This window comes from Panthera onca, chromosome A3 (assembly GCF_046562875.1).
Source record: "Panthera onca isolate mPanOnc1 chromosome A3, mPanOnc1 haplotype 2, whole genome shotgun sequence".
In the NCBI taxonomy this organism is placed as follows: domain Eukaryota; kingdom Metazoa; phylum Chordata; class Mammalia; order Carnivora; family Felidae; genus Panthera; species Panthera onca.
The window spans coordinates 24698201-24716370 of record NC_138341.1 but is presented as its reverse complement, the minus strand read 5'-3'; the positions used below and the strand labels follow the sequence as shown (position 1 = coordinate 24716370).

The 18170-nt window shown below is 38.8% G+C and overlaps 1 protein-coding gene across 8 annotated transcripts in view; it reads right to left on the bottom strand.

Annotated features, from left to right (window-relative positions):
* Positions 1–18170, bottom strand: part of LCLAT1 (lysocardiolipin acyltransferase 1) — a 181666-nt gene that overhangs the window by 111267 nt on the left and 52229 nt on the right. For all 8 annotated transcript variants that reach the window (XM_060651946.3, XM_081795197.1, XM_060651932.3 and 5 more), the window contains one exon: positions 6667–6835. In XM_060651946.3, the coding sequence (XP_060507929.2) occupies positions 6667–6831 (165 nt within the window). In that variant the 5' untranslated portion in view covers positions 6832–6835. The remainder of the gene's footprint in view (positions 1–6666; positions 6836–18170) is intronic.

Genomic DNA, 18170 nt, shown 5'->3' with positions numbered 1-18170 from the left:
TTACTCAACATGTCTCCAAAGGCAAGGGAAATAAAAGCAAAAATGAACTATTGGGACCTCATCAAGATAAAAAGCTTCTGCAATGCAAAGGAAACCAACAAAACTAAAACGCAACCAACGGAATGGGAGAAGATATTTGCAAATGACCTATCAGATAAAGGGTTAGTATCCAAAATCTATAAAGAACTTACCAAACTTAACACCTGAAAAACAAATAATCCAATGAGGAAATGGGCAGAAGACATCCAAAAAGATGCTCAACATCACTCATCATCAGGGAATTACAAATCAAAACCACATTGAGATACCACCTCACACTGGTCAGAGTGGCTAAAGTTAACTCAGGAAACAAGAGATGTTGACAAGGACGTGGAGAAATGGGAACCCTCTTGCACTGTTGGTGGGAATACAAGTGTGCAGCCACTCTGGAAAACAGGTGGAGGTTCCTCAAAAAATTAAAAATAGAACTACCCTACAACCCAGCAATAGCACTACTAGGAATTTACCCAAGGGATACAGGAGTGCTAATTCACAGGGCCACATGTACCCCAATGTCTATGGCAGCACTTTTAACAAAAGTGGAAAATCATGGAAACAAAAATAGCCAAATTATGGAAAGAGCCTAAATGTCCATCAACTGATAAATGGATAAAAAAGATGTGGTTTATATATACAATGGAATACTACTTGGCAATGAGAAAGAATGAAATCTGGCCATTTGCAACAATGTGGATGGAACTGGAGGGTATTATGCTAAGCAAAATAAGTCCATCAGATAAAGACAGATACCCTATGTTTCCACTCATATGCGGAAGTTGATAACAGAAGACCATGGGAAATGGAAGGGGAAAAATAGTTTCAAAGAGAGAGGGAGGCAAACCGTAAGAGACTCTTAAATACAGAGAACAAACTGAGGGTTGGTGGGGGGAAGGTGAGGAGGGTACTTGTTGGGATGAACACTGGGTGTTGTATGTAAGTGATGAATCATGGGAATCTACTCCCGAACCCAAGAGCACACTATATACACTGTATGTTAGCTAACTGGACAAAAAATTATATTTAAAAAGAGAAGAAATAAACATGGACCCCTCTTGAAAAAGTATACACAGGGCACCTGTGTGGCTCAGTTGGTTAAGCATCCAACTCTTGATCTCAGCTCAGGTCTTAATCTCAGGGTCCTGAGTTCAAGCCTATGTTGTGCTCCACACACTGGGCATGGAGCCTAGTTTAAAAAAAAGAAAGAAAGAAAAGTATGAACAGGTACTTTGCTAAATGCCTGTAGTTTTCATCAGATTTTCAAAAGGGTCCATAACCACTCAAATAATTATAAGCCCCACTCCATGATAGAGAGGATCATGGCAGAGTCCTCTAGGCTTGGACCCACAAGCACATACTTGTAAGTATAAAGGGCCATCAACTCCCAAAATGAGTCACTGAATTATATGTCTTGGCCCAGAGGACATGTGTGAAGTCATCATCCATGGCTTATTAACTTGGATCAGCTCCATTCTGCTTTCCAAATGATATACTTTACAGTTTTTAGAGAATTGAAATGCAGAATGCCCTTCCCTTAACTGGCAGAAAGATGAAGTTGATTACTAATTGTGTGTTGCACCACAGAAGAGTTGTTAAAAATCTTAAAGCCTTATAAATCCCAAACCTCAACCCTCATCTTTTCAGTGCAATTTCTAATACATGTATCCTGTGGATCCCAAAACAATCTTTCGCTCTTCATTATGGAAAATGTCAAAATAAATCCAGACTGTCTGTCCAGGAGCATATCATATGGCATTCTCTCCCTTGCCATCCAGCACTCTATCAGAATGCACCTGAAAGTTATATATAACCTTTTGGACAGCCTAGATCTCAAACTCACATTCATCATTTGTAATACCAGATAAAACATAATCAAGTCAACGTTATTTACAGGTCTCACAAAGAATTACAAATATATACTACACAGAGGTAAAATTGAACGTCTGTAAAGAACTCCAGAATTCAAATTATCCAGATCAAAAACTGTTAAAAAGACACCATTCTTACATTTTTTTTCTATTTCTAGTCTAGAAACTAGTATAGAAGACAAACTAATCTTATGAAATTTCATAATGCTTTATGGAAGCGATTTCTGAGGATCTTTTATAGACCGCTGATTACTACTTCCAAGTGTTCCACCGTGTCTAAAGGTTCCCTTCATGATCACAGAAAAATTGGTTTTACCATTATGTCCCAAGCTCTCATTTACCATTCCAATGACTCTTTATTTAGACTAAGCTAAAACCAACTCTGTGGCATTCCTCATCTCCCAGTCTGCCTGGGCCTTTCAGACTCCACTTAGCCTCGCTCCTGAAATCCTTTGCTTTATTTAAGGTCTTGCAATCCCAAGTCATTCATCAAACACAGCATCCCTTTTCTTAGCAGCAGGCTATTTGTTCTAGGACTGGGCTGGAATCAGCAGGCTGTGGAAGAGACCTGTATCCTAGGTTAGGAGTTAGAAAATGATCTCTAAATCCCTAAGTCATGACTTATGGTGAAAGGACAGAACTCCAAACAGTTTTCAGAATCCCAGGTTATTAGCTAACAATTGGTCTGCTGGAAAGACTCCAAATTTTGAGAAGTAAACACTGCTCTTGGACACATGCAGAGTGTGACCTTGACAGTATTGATTATGCTGAATAGAACTGTCCCCAAATGGAATGACCAAAGACCACCCCTCACTGTAGAAATGTACCAAGAGAGAATGAATGGACACTCTGCAGACTGTTCTGGAAGGAATTCTTACACAAGTAGGTTAGTTTTCAAAATGAAGGGTCTCTGGTTTACAACAACTAAGTGAAGCTTATAGAAGACTTTTTAGAAATATCTACTTAGTACAGTTAATCTGTGAGTTGTTTATTTACTTTTCTGGAGAAATACTTTGTAAATAAGCATGCTCTAGTGGGTAAATTCCATGTACGTTTGAGGGCTGTAATGAAACAATGGACTTTGTAGCTTTAAAGTAATTTAAAAATCTACCTCTAAAAATTCACAGCCTGAGAAGTCACCTTCTGTCCTCTAACAAAGGAAGTAGTAGTCTCTCATCAAATGAAAGACAGAAACAGGTCAAACTGTGTATATCTACAGCTAGGAAAGATAGTTTAGGTAGAACACCATTACCTCCACAAGGCCAGAGGTCATATCCGTCCTGTTCGTCATTACATTCCAGCAAAATGCTCAGCACATAGTGGACACTGAATAAATAGTTGCTGGACTAATGTTCTAGGATCCTGCTGACTAATTCTGCCATAGACAGCAGTTAACGAAACTTACCAAAAAATCCTTCCTGCTATTAGGAAAGGAAAAAGAAACTTTGCATTAATGTATAAGGAGGATCCACACTGATACTGTAAGATCATAAATATTCAATGCAAAGTACTTCCTACTGGAAAAATAAAAGAAAATAAATAAGCAAGGGACTGCTGCTTCCAGACCTGACAAAATAAGCGGTATCAGTCTTACCACTGAGATGAGTTGCAGGAAAATAAGGTTATAATGAATTATACAGGTGAAAACTCTCAGTTATGAAACCACTGAAGAACCCAACATAAATTCTAGAACTTGAAAGTACATTTTAAAAATGTTTATTTATTTATTTGAGAGGGAGGGAGAGAATCTCAAGCAGGCTCCATGCTATCAGCACGGATCATCACGTGAGATGAAATCAAGAGTCAGATGCTCAGCTGACTGAACCACCCAAGCACCCTAAAAGTACAGTATTTTAAACAGAAATCCTCCGTGTGAACAAAACAGCAGTTAAAGGTGGCAGAAGAGAGGGTCAGTGAACTTGGTGATTTGTGTAACAATACAAGCAACCTAACCTACAACTCTAGTCCCAAAAGGGGATGAGAGTGAAAGGAGCAGAAAAAAATGTGAGGAAATAACAGCCCCAAATTTTCCAATTTGGAAAAAACAAAGCTACTGATCCAAGAAGCCCAATGAAACACAGCAAAATTAACATCGAGAAGCCTAGGACCTAGGCATAACATGACCAAAACAAACTGCTAAAAAAGAAAAACAAGAAATCTTAAAAGCAGCCAGAGGAAAAGGGCACATTATATAAATGGAAGCAACAACATATATGCTAATTAACTTTTCAACAAAACAAGGAGAGCATAAGACAGTAGAATGTGAAAGTTGGAAAAGAAAGAGGAAAATGTCATCCCAGAAATTTCACAGTCAGCAAACTATACTTCAAAAATGAAGGCAAAATAGGGGCGCCTGGGTGACTCAGTCGGTTGAGCATCTGACTTCAGCTCAGGTCATGATCTCACAGTCCATGGGTTTGAGCCCTGCGTCGGACACTGTGCTCACAGCTCAGAGCCTGGAGCCTGCTTCGGATTCTGGGTCTCCCTCTCTCTCTGCCCCTCCCCCGCTCACACTCCATCTCTGTCTCAAAAATAAAAAAAAAATAAAAATAAACACACATTAAAAAAAATGAAGGCAAAATAAAAGAAAACCATCTACAGGAGCCCTCACTACAAGAAAACCTAAAGGAAGTTCTTCAGGCTGAAGGGAAAGGACACTAGACAGAAACTCTAATATACAGGAAGAACAAAGGATACTATGAATGGAAAATATTTAGATAAACATAAGAGATTATATTCTGATTTCTTTGAAAGAAATAAGACCATGTAAAGCAAAGAATTATAACACTGCATTGTCGAGTTTATTTTGTGAGCAGAGTAGGACAGCAGCAGCACAAAGGATGTGGGAATGAAAGTCCTACACTGTCACAAGCCTTACACTTTATGCAGTGTGCTAATAAATACCAACTCCAAGGACACTGTGACATACTAAGGATACATTATGTAATCCCTAGGTTGTGACTAAATTGTGTTCACACACAGACACATCATTTTCTTTCAAAACAGACGAGGAGGGAATATTGTACAACTCCTTTTATGAAGCCAGCCAGCGTAATTCTGACACCAAAGTTTGGGCTAGTCTGACCAGGGCACTTCTCACCCAACAAGTTATTTATTAAGGGGTACCTCGTTCCAAGTATTTCGGCAACCTAGGTCTTTGGCTTCTCAAAGGCTTTGTAGGACTATTCCTTACCACCTTTCCTCTTCCACTGTGAGGAATCACCACACCACCGGGACTGATTGTTAGTAGTTACCAGATTTTTTTTCCCTTACGAAGTGAGGCATTCCCTGACTTGAAAGAACTCCAAACCTTCTTCTTTTAAAATAATCAAGAGGTACCCGTTAACTTCTTACCACTGTAAGTTAAAGTCACGTGACCCTGACCAATCCTGAAAGATTCTTCTTATCACCTAGATATGGCAACAAACTAGGTTTAATCTCAGCTCTGCTTAAATAATTTGCTTATGCGTATGGCCTTCAGCAAATTATTTAATTTCTCAAAGCTTCTACTTCTCATTCCTCTCCTTAATCCGGAACCAGTTATTTATCATCTACCAGTATGCTCTAAGTCCCTTTCTTTGCGCCTGTAGATTAGGTTCAAATAGAGAAAAGAAACGGGGAAGAGGAAAGGGAGGAGGGACAGAGAGAGATGGGGGACTACTTTTAGTTTAACGATACCACATTTCGTAAAATGTATCTGAATAATTTTTTTAACAAAATAACCTTTGACAAGGCACAAGTGCAATTCTTAAAATTATTCACCAGAAGAATCGTTTCTAAAATATGAAAAGGGTGCACTGTAAACAACTCCTCAGCCTCCACAGGAGGAGTCCGCAGCATTAGTCTACCTTAGTCTCTGCAAATGGAACCTCGGCCGTCTGCCTGAGGGCAACTAGGCAACAGCATTTCAAAGGACACAGGGTGAAGAAAGACCCTTCAACACTCGAAGGAAAAGGATTCCCTCCCTGTTTTCCTTGTCGGGTATGTCCCCATCACCTCTACCTTGACTGGTCAGTAAACCCAGGAACATGAAGTTTCAGCTGTTGCTCAGGAAAAAGAAAGAACAGAACAGTCTCAGGAAATACAACCTATTCAAGGTAAAGGCAGCTACATGGGTGCCCCTCCATTTCTGGGGAAGGCACTGTGGGTTAGCAGCAACAGGGAAGGGCTAAAGCAGCTTTAATCCAGACAAGGGAGGAGTCTGGGCCAGCTCAGAATCACAGGGAAATGTGCTCAGAGCTGTATGCATTGACGTTGCAGAAAACACCTGTCTGTTCCAAGAATCTACTACACATTTTGTAGCACTTACATTTACAGATGTTCTCATTCTAGCCCACAGTCAGGAAATCACTTTATTCCTAAATTCTGTGGTTACTGGGAAGAATTAAATCAATCACATCAATGTCAAAAGTTCAAAACAACAGTTTCATCTCAATCTTAAATTGTCATTATTCGTAAAATAAAGGGAAATTGAAGAATTTTTACATCATTAACTGTCTATCTATATCTTTAGATTTGTGCATTTTGCAACATGTAAAGTATACATCAATGAAGGAAATAAACTTCATGAGGAATATAAAAGAAAACTCTTAATTTGGAATATGGCTCTTAGATATTACTTCAAGGACACGAATTATATTTCATGTTCTCTAGTTTCTGTATTTCCTCTAAATGCTAACGTACCTCTTATGAAACAGAAAGGATTCACATGCTTATCACGTTATCAAAGGGTAACATTCGAGTAACTCTGACTCTAGCTTACCACGGGTAGTGTGAGCCAAGTTGCCACGAGGCGGTTGTTGATCCAGCGATACCAAGATGGGTTTACAAACATCAAAGGTAAAAAGGGACCCAGCATGAATATGCTTCCAAAAAAGCTTCCCCAAAACAGAGTGAGTATGAAGTAAATCCCTTTCCATGACACCATGATTCTGAAAGATATGTAAAGAAAAAAAAAGAACATATTTTGTTACTATACATATAAACTGCCCAAATTGAGAATGCATAAAATAATCTTAAGTTACAAGGCCACAGAAAAGGCTCTGGTAAAGAATTTAAGAGCTTGAATACCATAAAGGTGACCCTCTTATGTCCTACAGGTCTAACAAATTTCCAGTACATTAGAAATGAATACTCTCAGCAGAGTGTCTGACTCCTCCCCCCACCCCAAAGCTATATTATTTAAGAAGAGCCTTTGGTTTTTTTAAATCTAGTTATTAGTATTAACATAAACATGTATGAGTTACCCAATACAAACTCTTAAAATATTCCAGAGGTTTTTTTATATCCTACTATAAAAAGTCAACTTAATGGGCCAAGAATTACAGAACAGTTTCCCAAGGGTAATCATGCCTAAAAGCGTTGACAATCTTATAGAGTGCACTAAATTTTTTTTTTAAACCTAGAAATGCTGGGGCTCCTGGGTGGTTCACTCAGTTTAGCGTGACTCTTGATTTTGGCTCAGGTCATGGCTCATGGAATAGAGCCCCATGTCAGGCTCTGTGCTGACAGCACAGAATCTGCTTGAGATTCTCTCTCTCCTTTGCTCTCTCTCTCAACATAAATAATTTTTTTTTAATGTTAATTCTTCACACTAGAACCTGAAAGTAATGTCTTTGGGCAACTGTTCTTAAACTGGCTTTTTCTTTATGAGCTGAAAGAATAAAGAGAAGTCAGATTCCTCACTTTATTTGCCAAAAGATTACTTTCAGGGTCCTCATAACCAGAAACACTTAATATTGACATTTTAAAAGAAACTGTTGGAAACACAGTTTAAAATGAATAATCAAACATTTGATTTTATAACCTAACCTATATTAGAGCAACAATATGTTTTGCCTCAGGATAATACAACTGTTGGAATCATTAAAATTCTGAAAATAATAATGGCCTTAAATTTTTCATTTTACAAAAGGTATTCCAGTGATCAAGACCTGTGATTCTTTTTAAATATTCAGAACAGGAAACAAAATTTCAAATGTCAAAGTGCTTTAATAAATGTCAGACAATAAAACAGGTCAAATCCTTTAACAACACAGATTCGACTTTATCTGGGTACAGAGTATGTTTTTAAAGTTGTTTTTTTTTTGTTTTTTTTTTTTTAGCGTTTATTTATTTTTGAGACAGAGACAAAGCATGAAGGGGGGGGGGGGGGGGTCAGAGAAAGGGAGACACAGAATCCGAAACAGGCTCCAGGCTCTGAGCCCGACGCGGGGCTCAAACTCACAGACCGCGAGATCATGACCTGGGCCGAAGTCAGCCGCTTAACCGACTGAGCCACCCAGGCGCCCCTGGAGTATGTTTTTAAATCTCTACCAATACTTGACGGTGTGTGTACAAAATCCTTCCAAGTACAAAGAGAATGAGTAAGAACTGGTTTTTTCTGAACTCTAGATGAACTTCTAAGTAGAAGTCGGGTGAGGGACTGAGGGTACAGAGAAAAACCACTGAAATGCAGTGACCACTTTGCTCACCTAGGGCCCAGAAAGGTGTGTGTTTGTTCCTCCACACCCTCAGCTTTGCTTTGTGAGGCCTAGGTTCTCCTCTTCACACTGAAAGATGACACTCTTGGCAGCTTTTATCGAGTCTTTAGATTTAAGCTTTTTTTACACAGGAAAAAGAAAAAGACCATCTGCAGTGCTGCTCCTCTATCTGAAACCCTGTAACTCCCTTTTTTGCGGTTTCTGCCAATTAGCCATTAGCTGGCTCTGTTTAGACACTTAAGAACGGGACTCCACACTGTATCTGTACACATCCATCAAAGACTCAGACATACCTCTTCCTCACTTAGTAAACTATTTCTCATTTGATGTGATTAAACTCTTTTAACTCCGTATATTTCTTCCCTTAGATATCACCATTTTACAGTGATGAAGCGGAGGACCAGAAGAGTTCCGATGACTTTCCCATGTCCCCAGACCAGCTGGAAGCATCAAGTCTTCCTGCCTTCTACTTCTTTCATGATATTATACTACGTCCTTCTCGCCGAGTGGCCGGGAATGAGAGGCCCGAGTCAGCTTCTAAACACGTATGTAAACACAGACTCAAGTAGAAAAGGATGTGTCCCATGAACATACAGGGGTTATTCAGGCCAAGTCTCATCTAAAATTACTTTTCTGTCCTGCTCCTGTCTTTTCCCTAACTTCTCAATCATTTGTTCAATGACTCAATAAGCATACAAAGAGACCCTACTGTGTGCCAGGCTCTGTGCTAGTCACTTGGGGATACCACAGTGAGTATGGCAGTCATACCAAGCTCTCGTCAATCATGGCCTATCTCCTCCTCACGAACTTCTCCCTGGCTCTGCATTTAATCCAGCGCCATCCGGTCTTCTTCCAAGTCTCACAGGTTTCACAGACAAACACAGTTAACAGTTATGACAGCTACACGCTTATTTAGAATAGCTAAAATGGGGGGGGGAGGGGACCTAGCAATACCAAGTACTGGTGAGGATGCAGAACATTAAGAACTCACACACACTGCTGGTGGCAATGCAAAATAGTATATATGCTTACCATGTAATCCAGCAATTCTACCAAATATACAGGACAAATGAAAACTTATGATGACACAAAAACCTGTACACAATTGTGTATAGCAGCTTCGTTCATACTTGCCAAAAACGGGAAGCAACCCAAATGGGGCGGGGGATAGGCAAACAAATCCATAGACCAGATACCTACAGCTTCTAGCTCAGGAAGGAAACCTCTTTTCCTTCATAAAATGTTCTTATGTAATCACCTAACAACTAAAATGTGCAGCAGCATTGTTCTCATATTCTAATAGGTATACTAAGAAATAAGTGCAATTCAATGGGATACATGCTACAATAGAAGGTATAACAGAGCATGCAACATGTGTTAAGGATAGTTCAAGGTAAGGCAGGATGAACTGTACTAAAAGGGATTAAAGAAGGCATTAGACTCTTGGAGGATGTGAGGCTGGGGGTGGGAGAGATTATTCCAGGCAGTAAAACAAAACATGCAGAGTCACAGAAATACAAAACAGCATGGCTTAAGCAGGGAACTGTAACTCATGAGATTTCAGTTAGGTATAGTGTACCCATTGGGGAGCTGCAAGAAATCACAAGAGCACAGGTCCCAGGGACAAACTGCACACACCCAGGCCAGGACAGCCAAGAAATACCACCGGTAACATGTCACCATGGGTAAGAAAAAAACCTAGGGCCTATGACTCATGTTTTGGGATAAGTGGTAAGGGTGCATATATAAGTGTCGACTCAATGAGTAAATAGATTGGTTTTGTTAAAAGCCTTAAGAGCAAACAGCTTCTCTTCCCTTCAAAACTGACAGCACATGGAACTTGTCAGCAAAAATCCCAGCATAGACAGATGCTGGTATCAAGGTCTGGGACCATCTGCTCCAGCTCCACCACGCAAAAGCCTGATATCGTGACCACATCACTTCATCTGGATGCTTACAGATGAGGAAGTTGGGGAAACTCTCAAAGGCCTACCTTTTGAGCACCTAATATTTGCCAGGCACTTTACAGAAGGCTCCTGGTCGTTACATATTTAACACCTAAATATTGAACTATTCATAAGCAATGAAAAGATCCATAATAGGTAAATAATTCAAAATTTTGCTGAAACTCCCAAATTTGACTACTCCGAGGCTGGTGTCAAAAAACAAATCATTTAGGTAGTAATAATCTAGTCAAGTGTCCAGTATCCTAATCTCAATGGCCCTTTATTCTGTCTCAGTTACCTCCTAAGCACTTGGTAGGGCAAGTTAGATACACAGTGGATTTGTAAATTTGAGGTTTTAAAAGGACCTTACTATATACCTTGATGAGTCAAGCATGTCTTAAAATAGGCACTTTACAAACATTCTCATCTAATCAAAACAAGAGCCTCAAAAGTAAGGTATCAGTAATATCAGTGGTATTTGCAGGTACAGAACTAAGGGACTCGGTTCCCCAGCACTGTTAATACTGACAGAGGTGCGCTAAAGAGCCTATCTATACCCAGGGGCACTCCCAGAAAACACAGTGGAGAGTTTGGAACTGGTATAAGAAAGATTTAAAGACAAAAAGAATAAATAATGAGTAATAAAAGTAAGAAAGAGTTAAGCATATTGTTTAAGCCCATCTTCTCTAAAGAAGGTATAACTGGGCTTCTAGATTAGGGGACACACAGTGGGATTAAGTAACCCTACACACAGAGAATCCTAAAGCTGAGACCCAGACCATCTTTCCTCACTGGGCTTTCAGGTGGCAAGAGTTTAGTCCTAGTCCAGTGCTCTCCAATAAACCCTCATGCAGTGATGGAAATGTTCAGTAGCTGTGCTGTCCAGTATGATAGCCAATAGCTGTATGTAGCTAATTCAGCTGAGGAGTTATTCATTGGATGTGGCAAGTGGCTACTGTACTAAATAGCACTGCTCTAGGCAGACTACTGGGGCGCACTTCTCTGGGGATCTGACCAGACATTGAGGAAAAACAATATAGAAGCACTGGGGGTACCCTAATAAACGGTCCACTTGGATCACCCTATAGTGAAGCCCAAAGTTCATGTAAGCCTTACCTACATACAAGTTCCTCAATGGCTTTTTAAGTCCCCTATTTTTCACTGTAAGCAGATAAAGAGACATCTGAGAAAAGTCTATAACATAACATTAGAGACTAAAACAGAAAAAAAAATAAACTTGAAGGAAACAAACTATTCAGGAAGAAGAAAACTATCTTAAACATATCAGAAAGATTAAAAAAAATACTGCATCTAGTAAACAAAAACGTGAGGAAACATTAAGAGAGTAAACAATCTATTGGAAGTTGACCACATACAACGTTGAGCAAAAATTAAAAACTCAAAGAGTTGAAAAATAAAACAGAGGAACCCCCCCCAAAAGTCAAGAAGATAAAGGGCTGGAGAAAAAGAAAGAGCATTAGAGGACCAAACAGGAGGTCCCATATGCAAATCATACGAGTGCTAAAAAGAGAGTAGTGAGGAATTGAAGGGGAAGAAACCAACAACAAAAAAATTTTAAAATTTTTCCTCCAAACTTGGTAAACAGGACACTCCACATTAACAGGGCCTGCTGAAAGCTAGGATAATGGACGAAAACACGCTCACCAAGGCACAGCACTGTCACGTTCAGGACAGAGAAGACAAAAGGACATTCTACAAAACTTCTAGAGAAGGTAGAAGAGCAGGTCACAAAGGATTAAAAATGAGATTGGCTTTGGACTTCTCCGTAGAAACATCTCAAGAGCAATACCAGAAGCAAGATGAAACAGAACAATGCCTACAAAGTTCTCAAGAAAATTATTTATCCAGTCACTTTATCAAGGATAATAGAATAACATTATCATACATGCAAGATCTCAAAGGTACCTCCCATACAATCTTTTTTCAAGAAACTATTAGAAAATGGCCTTCCTAAAACAAAGACTAATGGAGATGAAACATGGGAAATGAGAGCTCCCATATAGGTGAGAGGTCCAGGGAATCTCCAAGAAGATCATGAATGAAGATCTGAGGATGACAGTCATGCACAAGACAGAGAAGGTGTCCAGTCCAAATTGGGGATGGGTAACTCAGAAGAAAGACTCTTTGAAAGCTGTATCACCAAATTCCTTATTCCTAAACAAACTATCTTTTTGAGCCAAGAACAGAATGTCCAGGTGAACCTTGGCACAGATTCTAATCTGCACTTGGCTTCTTGAACATGTTCTGATAAAATTCCTGCAGGCCAGCTGATGACACTCATTTTATCTACCATAAGTACTCTGTTTTGATCTACTCCTGAGACGGGGTGGGAGGGGGGTGTTCAAGGTGAATTTAGGAGAAAACATATTCCCACCAGAAAGCCAGAATCTGCAGACTCCAGCCAGATGCCCTGACTATGGTGAGCGCTGGACTGTGGTTTTTTTAGGACTCATTTTATGTATGAACTTGCCCACTAACTTCCCCAGAAACAGATCTGGTCAATGCTCTGGGACACCGAGGTCAGACTACCACCCAGAGATTCTGCACCTCTAGGAGCCTTCATCTAATGATAGATTATGCTGCTTGCTTCTCAACTTTTCAAATACAAACATACATACATATGTATACATAAACGGCTTAGGGATACATACATAGGTGATAAAATTTTAAAGAGAAATAATGACTAATATAAAAGGGTAATAGTTGTCATGGGGGAGTCCACAGGAGACTGGCAATATTCTATTTCTTAAGGATGGTGGCTACTAATATGCTCACCAACAGTGCCATTTAAAGTAGTGTTCTTTATGCACTACTCTTAGAAGCTAGATGAATAAATACTTCATACCCAGACACAATCACACTGATTTAGTTCTTTCATAAACATAAGTGAAATATGTATGAGTTGATTAATTTCTTTTAAATCCAACAAAATTTTTAAATCCCTGGATGCATGTTACTTTGCATGACCTGATTCTGATGAATATTTCTGCATTTTTCAGAATTTAGTAACATACACACATCTGTCTCACCTGATGAAATGGTTTGCTGCTTTATTCCCCAGTGAGAACTGTATTTGTTTTCCTTTCAAGTCACAAAGACAGAGCCTCAGAGCTAAATTTAACATTTAATTTGAGAAGCAAAGATTAGGGTTATTATTATCTCTTTCTCCTCTTACAACCTTTTTATTCTTATTGGCATTATCATTATCATGTATGTCTTTTATTGTAAATCAGTTTAAATTCTTTTAGGAAGCAGATTGTTAATTAAAAATAAATTTAAAAGAATGTTAACATTAGTGACCTTATTCATCATATTTTACTTAAAAAACAGTCTCTAATGTCAAGAAATCACTGGACTATTACACTAAAGAATTTAAGTTCAAGATATTCTGAAGACAAAAAGGTATACTCCTTTAACAAGCAAATCACCAAAAGAAACAAATGAACAAAAATAAGCCAAAGACACAGAAGGTAAAACACCTTTCTGTATCAACTTAGCAATCATAAGGCAGGCAGATGAAGCTGAAAGGATAATGTATAAGGTTTGCTCAGGCACCTTTACCTGTTTGGGAAAACGACACCGACAATAACAGGAAAGCCAGACAAACTACACAGTTTCATTCTTCCTGAAGCAGCACAAGAGAATATTTTCCCAGATACTAGAAGAAGCTGCAAGGTAAGCAGGCATTTAGTTACGATCATTTAGATGAAATAAAACCACAGTTTACCAATTCTGATAAACCCAACAGGCGGTTACAGAACACAGAATGGGGTCAAACCTCAGTTAGACCTACCCAAAATGAAGCTGGATTTCAGTAAACAAGTCTGCTAACTCCCTCTGGCGGGGAGGGGTCCATTCTGAGAGTTTCTAGCACATCTAGGGTTATGTTAAAATGACTCTATCTTATTAAAGTTTAGTGAGAGAAGAAATTATCTGTGTAAATACTCAGAGTTATCTCTAAACCCTGATGCAATTCTTTCTCTTTCTTTTCTTTTCTTTTCTTTCTTTTCTCTTTCCCTCTTTCTTTCCTTTCTTTTGAGAGACACAGCAAGCCGGGGAGGGGCAGAAAAAGGAGGGAGTGAGAATTCCAAGCCCCACTGATGTGGGGCTCAAATTCATGAATTGCGAGATCATGACCTGAGCTGAAATCAAGAGTTAGAAGCTTAACCGATTGAACCAGCCAGGTGTCCCAACCCTGATGCAATTCTTTTACTTAAAGTGTACTTAAAGTTGATACCTAGAGGGACACCTGGGTGGCATCCAACCAACCATCCAAGTTGGTTGGTTGAGCATCCAACTTCAGCTTAGGTCATGATCTCGCGGTCTGTGAGTTCGAGCCCCGCATCAGGCTCTGTGCTGACAGCTCGGAGCCTGCTTCAGATTCTGTTTCTCCCTCTCTCTCTCTGCCCCTCCCTCACTCATGCTCTGTCTCTGTCTCAGAAATAAATAAACATTAAAAAAAATTTTTTTTTAAATAATAAAAAAGTTGATACCTAGTAAGAAGCAGACAGTATATACTGTATGATTCTATTTGTTTAACGTTCAAAAATAGAAAAAATAATTTATAATGTTAGAAGTAACATTAATGGTTATACTGGGAGGTATGGAGCATGGGTAGTGACTAGAAGGGGCACCAGGGGCTTCAAGGATTTTGGCAATATTCTGTTTCTTGATTTGCATGCTGGTTACATGTGGTGTATTCACTTTACAAAAATTTGTTGAGCTATACATTTGCGATCTATTTACTTTCCTATACATATCTTTTTAAAAATTTTTTATTTATTTATTTTGAGAGAGAGAATGAGAGAGAGAGAGAACATGAGCGGGGGAGTGGCAGAAAGAGAGGGAGAGAAAGAGAGAGATGATCCCAAGCAGGTTCCATGCCATCAGCGCAGAGCCAGCCACGGGGCCCCATCTCATGACCAGGAGGATCATGACCTGAGCCAAAATCAAGTGTCAGAGGCTTAACCAAATGAGCCACCCAGGTGCCCCTCTATATGTATATTTCAACAATATTTACCCCAAAAAGTTATATATGTAATAATTTAAACTGGATACCTTGTAAGTAATCACTTCCACATATGAAGTTTATAAGAAGAAAATACAAAGGGCCCATAAACATGACGAAATGTTCAACCTGTTTTCAAGAAAGTGGAAATTAAGACAACAAAACACCGAGGCACCTGGGTGGCTCAGTCAGTTGAACATCTGACTCTTGATTTCGGCATAGGTCATGGTCTCATGGTTCATAAGTTTGAGCCCCACATCGGGCTCTGCACTGACAGGATGCAACCTGCTTGGAATTCTCTCTCTCCTCTCTCTCTGTCCTTCCCCGCTTGCTCTGTCTCTCAAAATAAATAAATGAAGATTAAAAACAAAAAGTTAAAAAAAATACCAATTGTTTTCTCACCAGATTGACAAAAATGTCTAATTTTTGCCTTTGGTATTCTAAACATCATTTGATGTCTTTGCCTTCACAGCTGAAAGAAGTATACATTTTAGAGGGCACACTGATGAGCTGTAATAATACATATAAGCTATAATAATTTTGAATATGCCTATCATCATGAATTCCTTCTAAGTATTTACCCCAGAGAAATACTCAACTGCGTGTACAAAGATCTTTGTACACACAGTTGAGCATTGTCTGTAACCAAAAAATCAGAAACATAAATGTCCACTGATGGGAGAAGGGCTAAACTGTGGTACAACCAACGATCATGGAACACTATGCAGCAGGTGGAAAGAATGAGGTCAAACTGTATTTTCTAAAATGCACAGTTCTCTAAGATATATTGCTAAGTGAAAAAGAGTATGATACTATTTTCAAAAGAGGGGAACCACACCCCTGGAAAAAAAAACTTATGCTATATGGTTTATATAAATAAATGTAAATGTACATAAATCTGTCTATAAGGACACATAACGTTTCCATGGTCTGTAAAGATGGAAGAGGCTGTGACTAAGGCTGGTGGTCAAAGAGAAATAGATGCTTTCTTTAATGTTTTAAAAAGAGACATTTCCATTTGATACTTACATAGCAAAATGGGAAGAAGCAGAAAAGAGAGGTAAAAGAGGAAGAATGAAAAAAAAAAAAAAAAAAAGCACCGTCAATGTAGCCAAAACAAGTCAGCTTGTCAGATGCCAGCAATACCTGTTTCTCCACAATTCCATAATCAAAGTAAAAATGATTAAATGTTGAGGCAGAAATAAGTCCTATCTCTTAGACAAATTACTGTTTGTCATACTATCAACTCAAAGTTTTACAGACAAATTAAAAACTACAATTAAAAACAAACTGAGACAGGAATGGTAAAGTTCGTACCCTGGGTAAGCTAAAAGTACGCCAGCACCCACTCAAAACCACCGCTGAATTTATTTTATAGCATTTATCCATGTTAACTTGAAGTTTAAGCTCACGTTCCATTTTTCACTTCATGAGACACAGAGCCAACCAGTAAAATGTGCAAAGAGCTAAGTGATGGAGGTATATAGACTGTCGGAAAGCAAGCAAGGAGTTTCCTGAAACTCTTCGTATACACAAAATAGGAGCCCATGAATACATGTGTATAAAAGTCTCATAAGGATAAAGTTCTAGCAGAAAGCAGTTATTTTAAAAGTTTCTAAAAACAGAATGTTCATTTCTGACTATCCCCATGGATACTTTAATCAAAAGCATACTCTTAAAAAGACAGAAAAGGAAAAAGTTAAAACAGCTGTCTAAATTTACCAAGTTATTTCGATCATTTAATTCTGATCATTTAAACAGAGAGTAAGTACCAATTAGAGTCATTCCACAGTCATTAAAAACTCAAATAATAATATCTGCACTATTAAACACTAACCATCCTCAGACAAGGTACTGCAAAGAGTAACATAGAGTCTCTGCCCTCCTTGGCAGTATCATCTAGGTGCAGAAAGAAGAACACATCTGAAAAGGAGGGAGGAAGCAATACAAGGAAGTATATATTAAATGCCAAGTTCATGAAAAATCAGTAAGCTTGACAAGCAGCTTGCAAAATCTTAGAAGTCTAGAGATAGAGTTAAGATCACTGAGCTTTAAACATCTTTCAATTTCATAGATGATTCTCTCATTATGCCAGTGAAGAAAGTGGGGAGCAGAAAGGTTGAGGGATCTGACCTGTGCTTACAGTGGCACAGCCGGTGGCAATGGAGCTAGGCTAAGACCTTCCACCAGCTCAGCGTTCCTTCCATTAGACAAGAATCATAGATGGCTAAGGCAACCAACTGAAACATGAAGAATTAAAATGCAAACGAGGTCTGGGCTTAGAGGAAGGATAGTAGTGAGTCAAGCTAGGACTAAAAGCAAGGGAAAGAGGCTACCTCTTAACATTCTTGATGGTGCATACTGTGCAGTGATTGGGTTAGTCATGAGAAAGATTTCCCAAAGTCTCGGGATTTCTGTTGGGTTTTGTTTCTTCCAAATTGTTTCAAACAAAATGAACTGTTAACAGCAAGCATTTTTTTCATGAAAATGCCACCACTTCTTTTTCTGCAAAAATGGCAAGCACACTCACTACATTTCAACAATTTCCTGTTGTTATAGAAGTTTCCTTGTAAGATGTAAAAGTTAAAACCACATACACCCACACTAAGTGGAACACTACTATATTAAATCATTTCAGAAAAACTGGTTAGTACAACTCTCTTATACCTCTTACCTATTATTCAAGAGACTACCCTCCTTGATCCAATGACTTACAGTCCTCAGAATGTTAGAGTACCACATAACCCAGCAATTCCACTCCTAGATATATACACCTAAGTGAAATGAAAATATATGTCCACATAAAAAC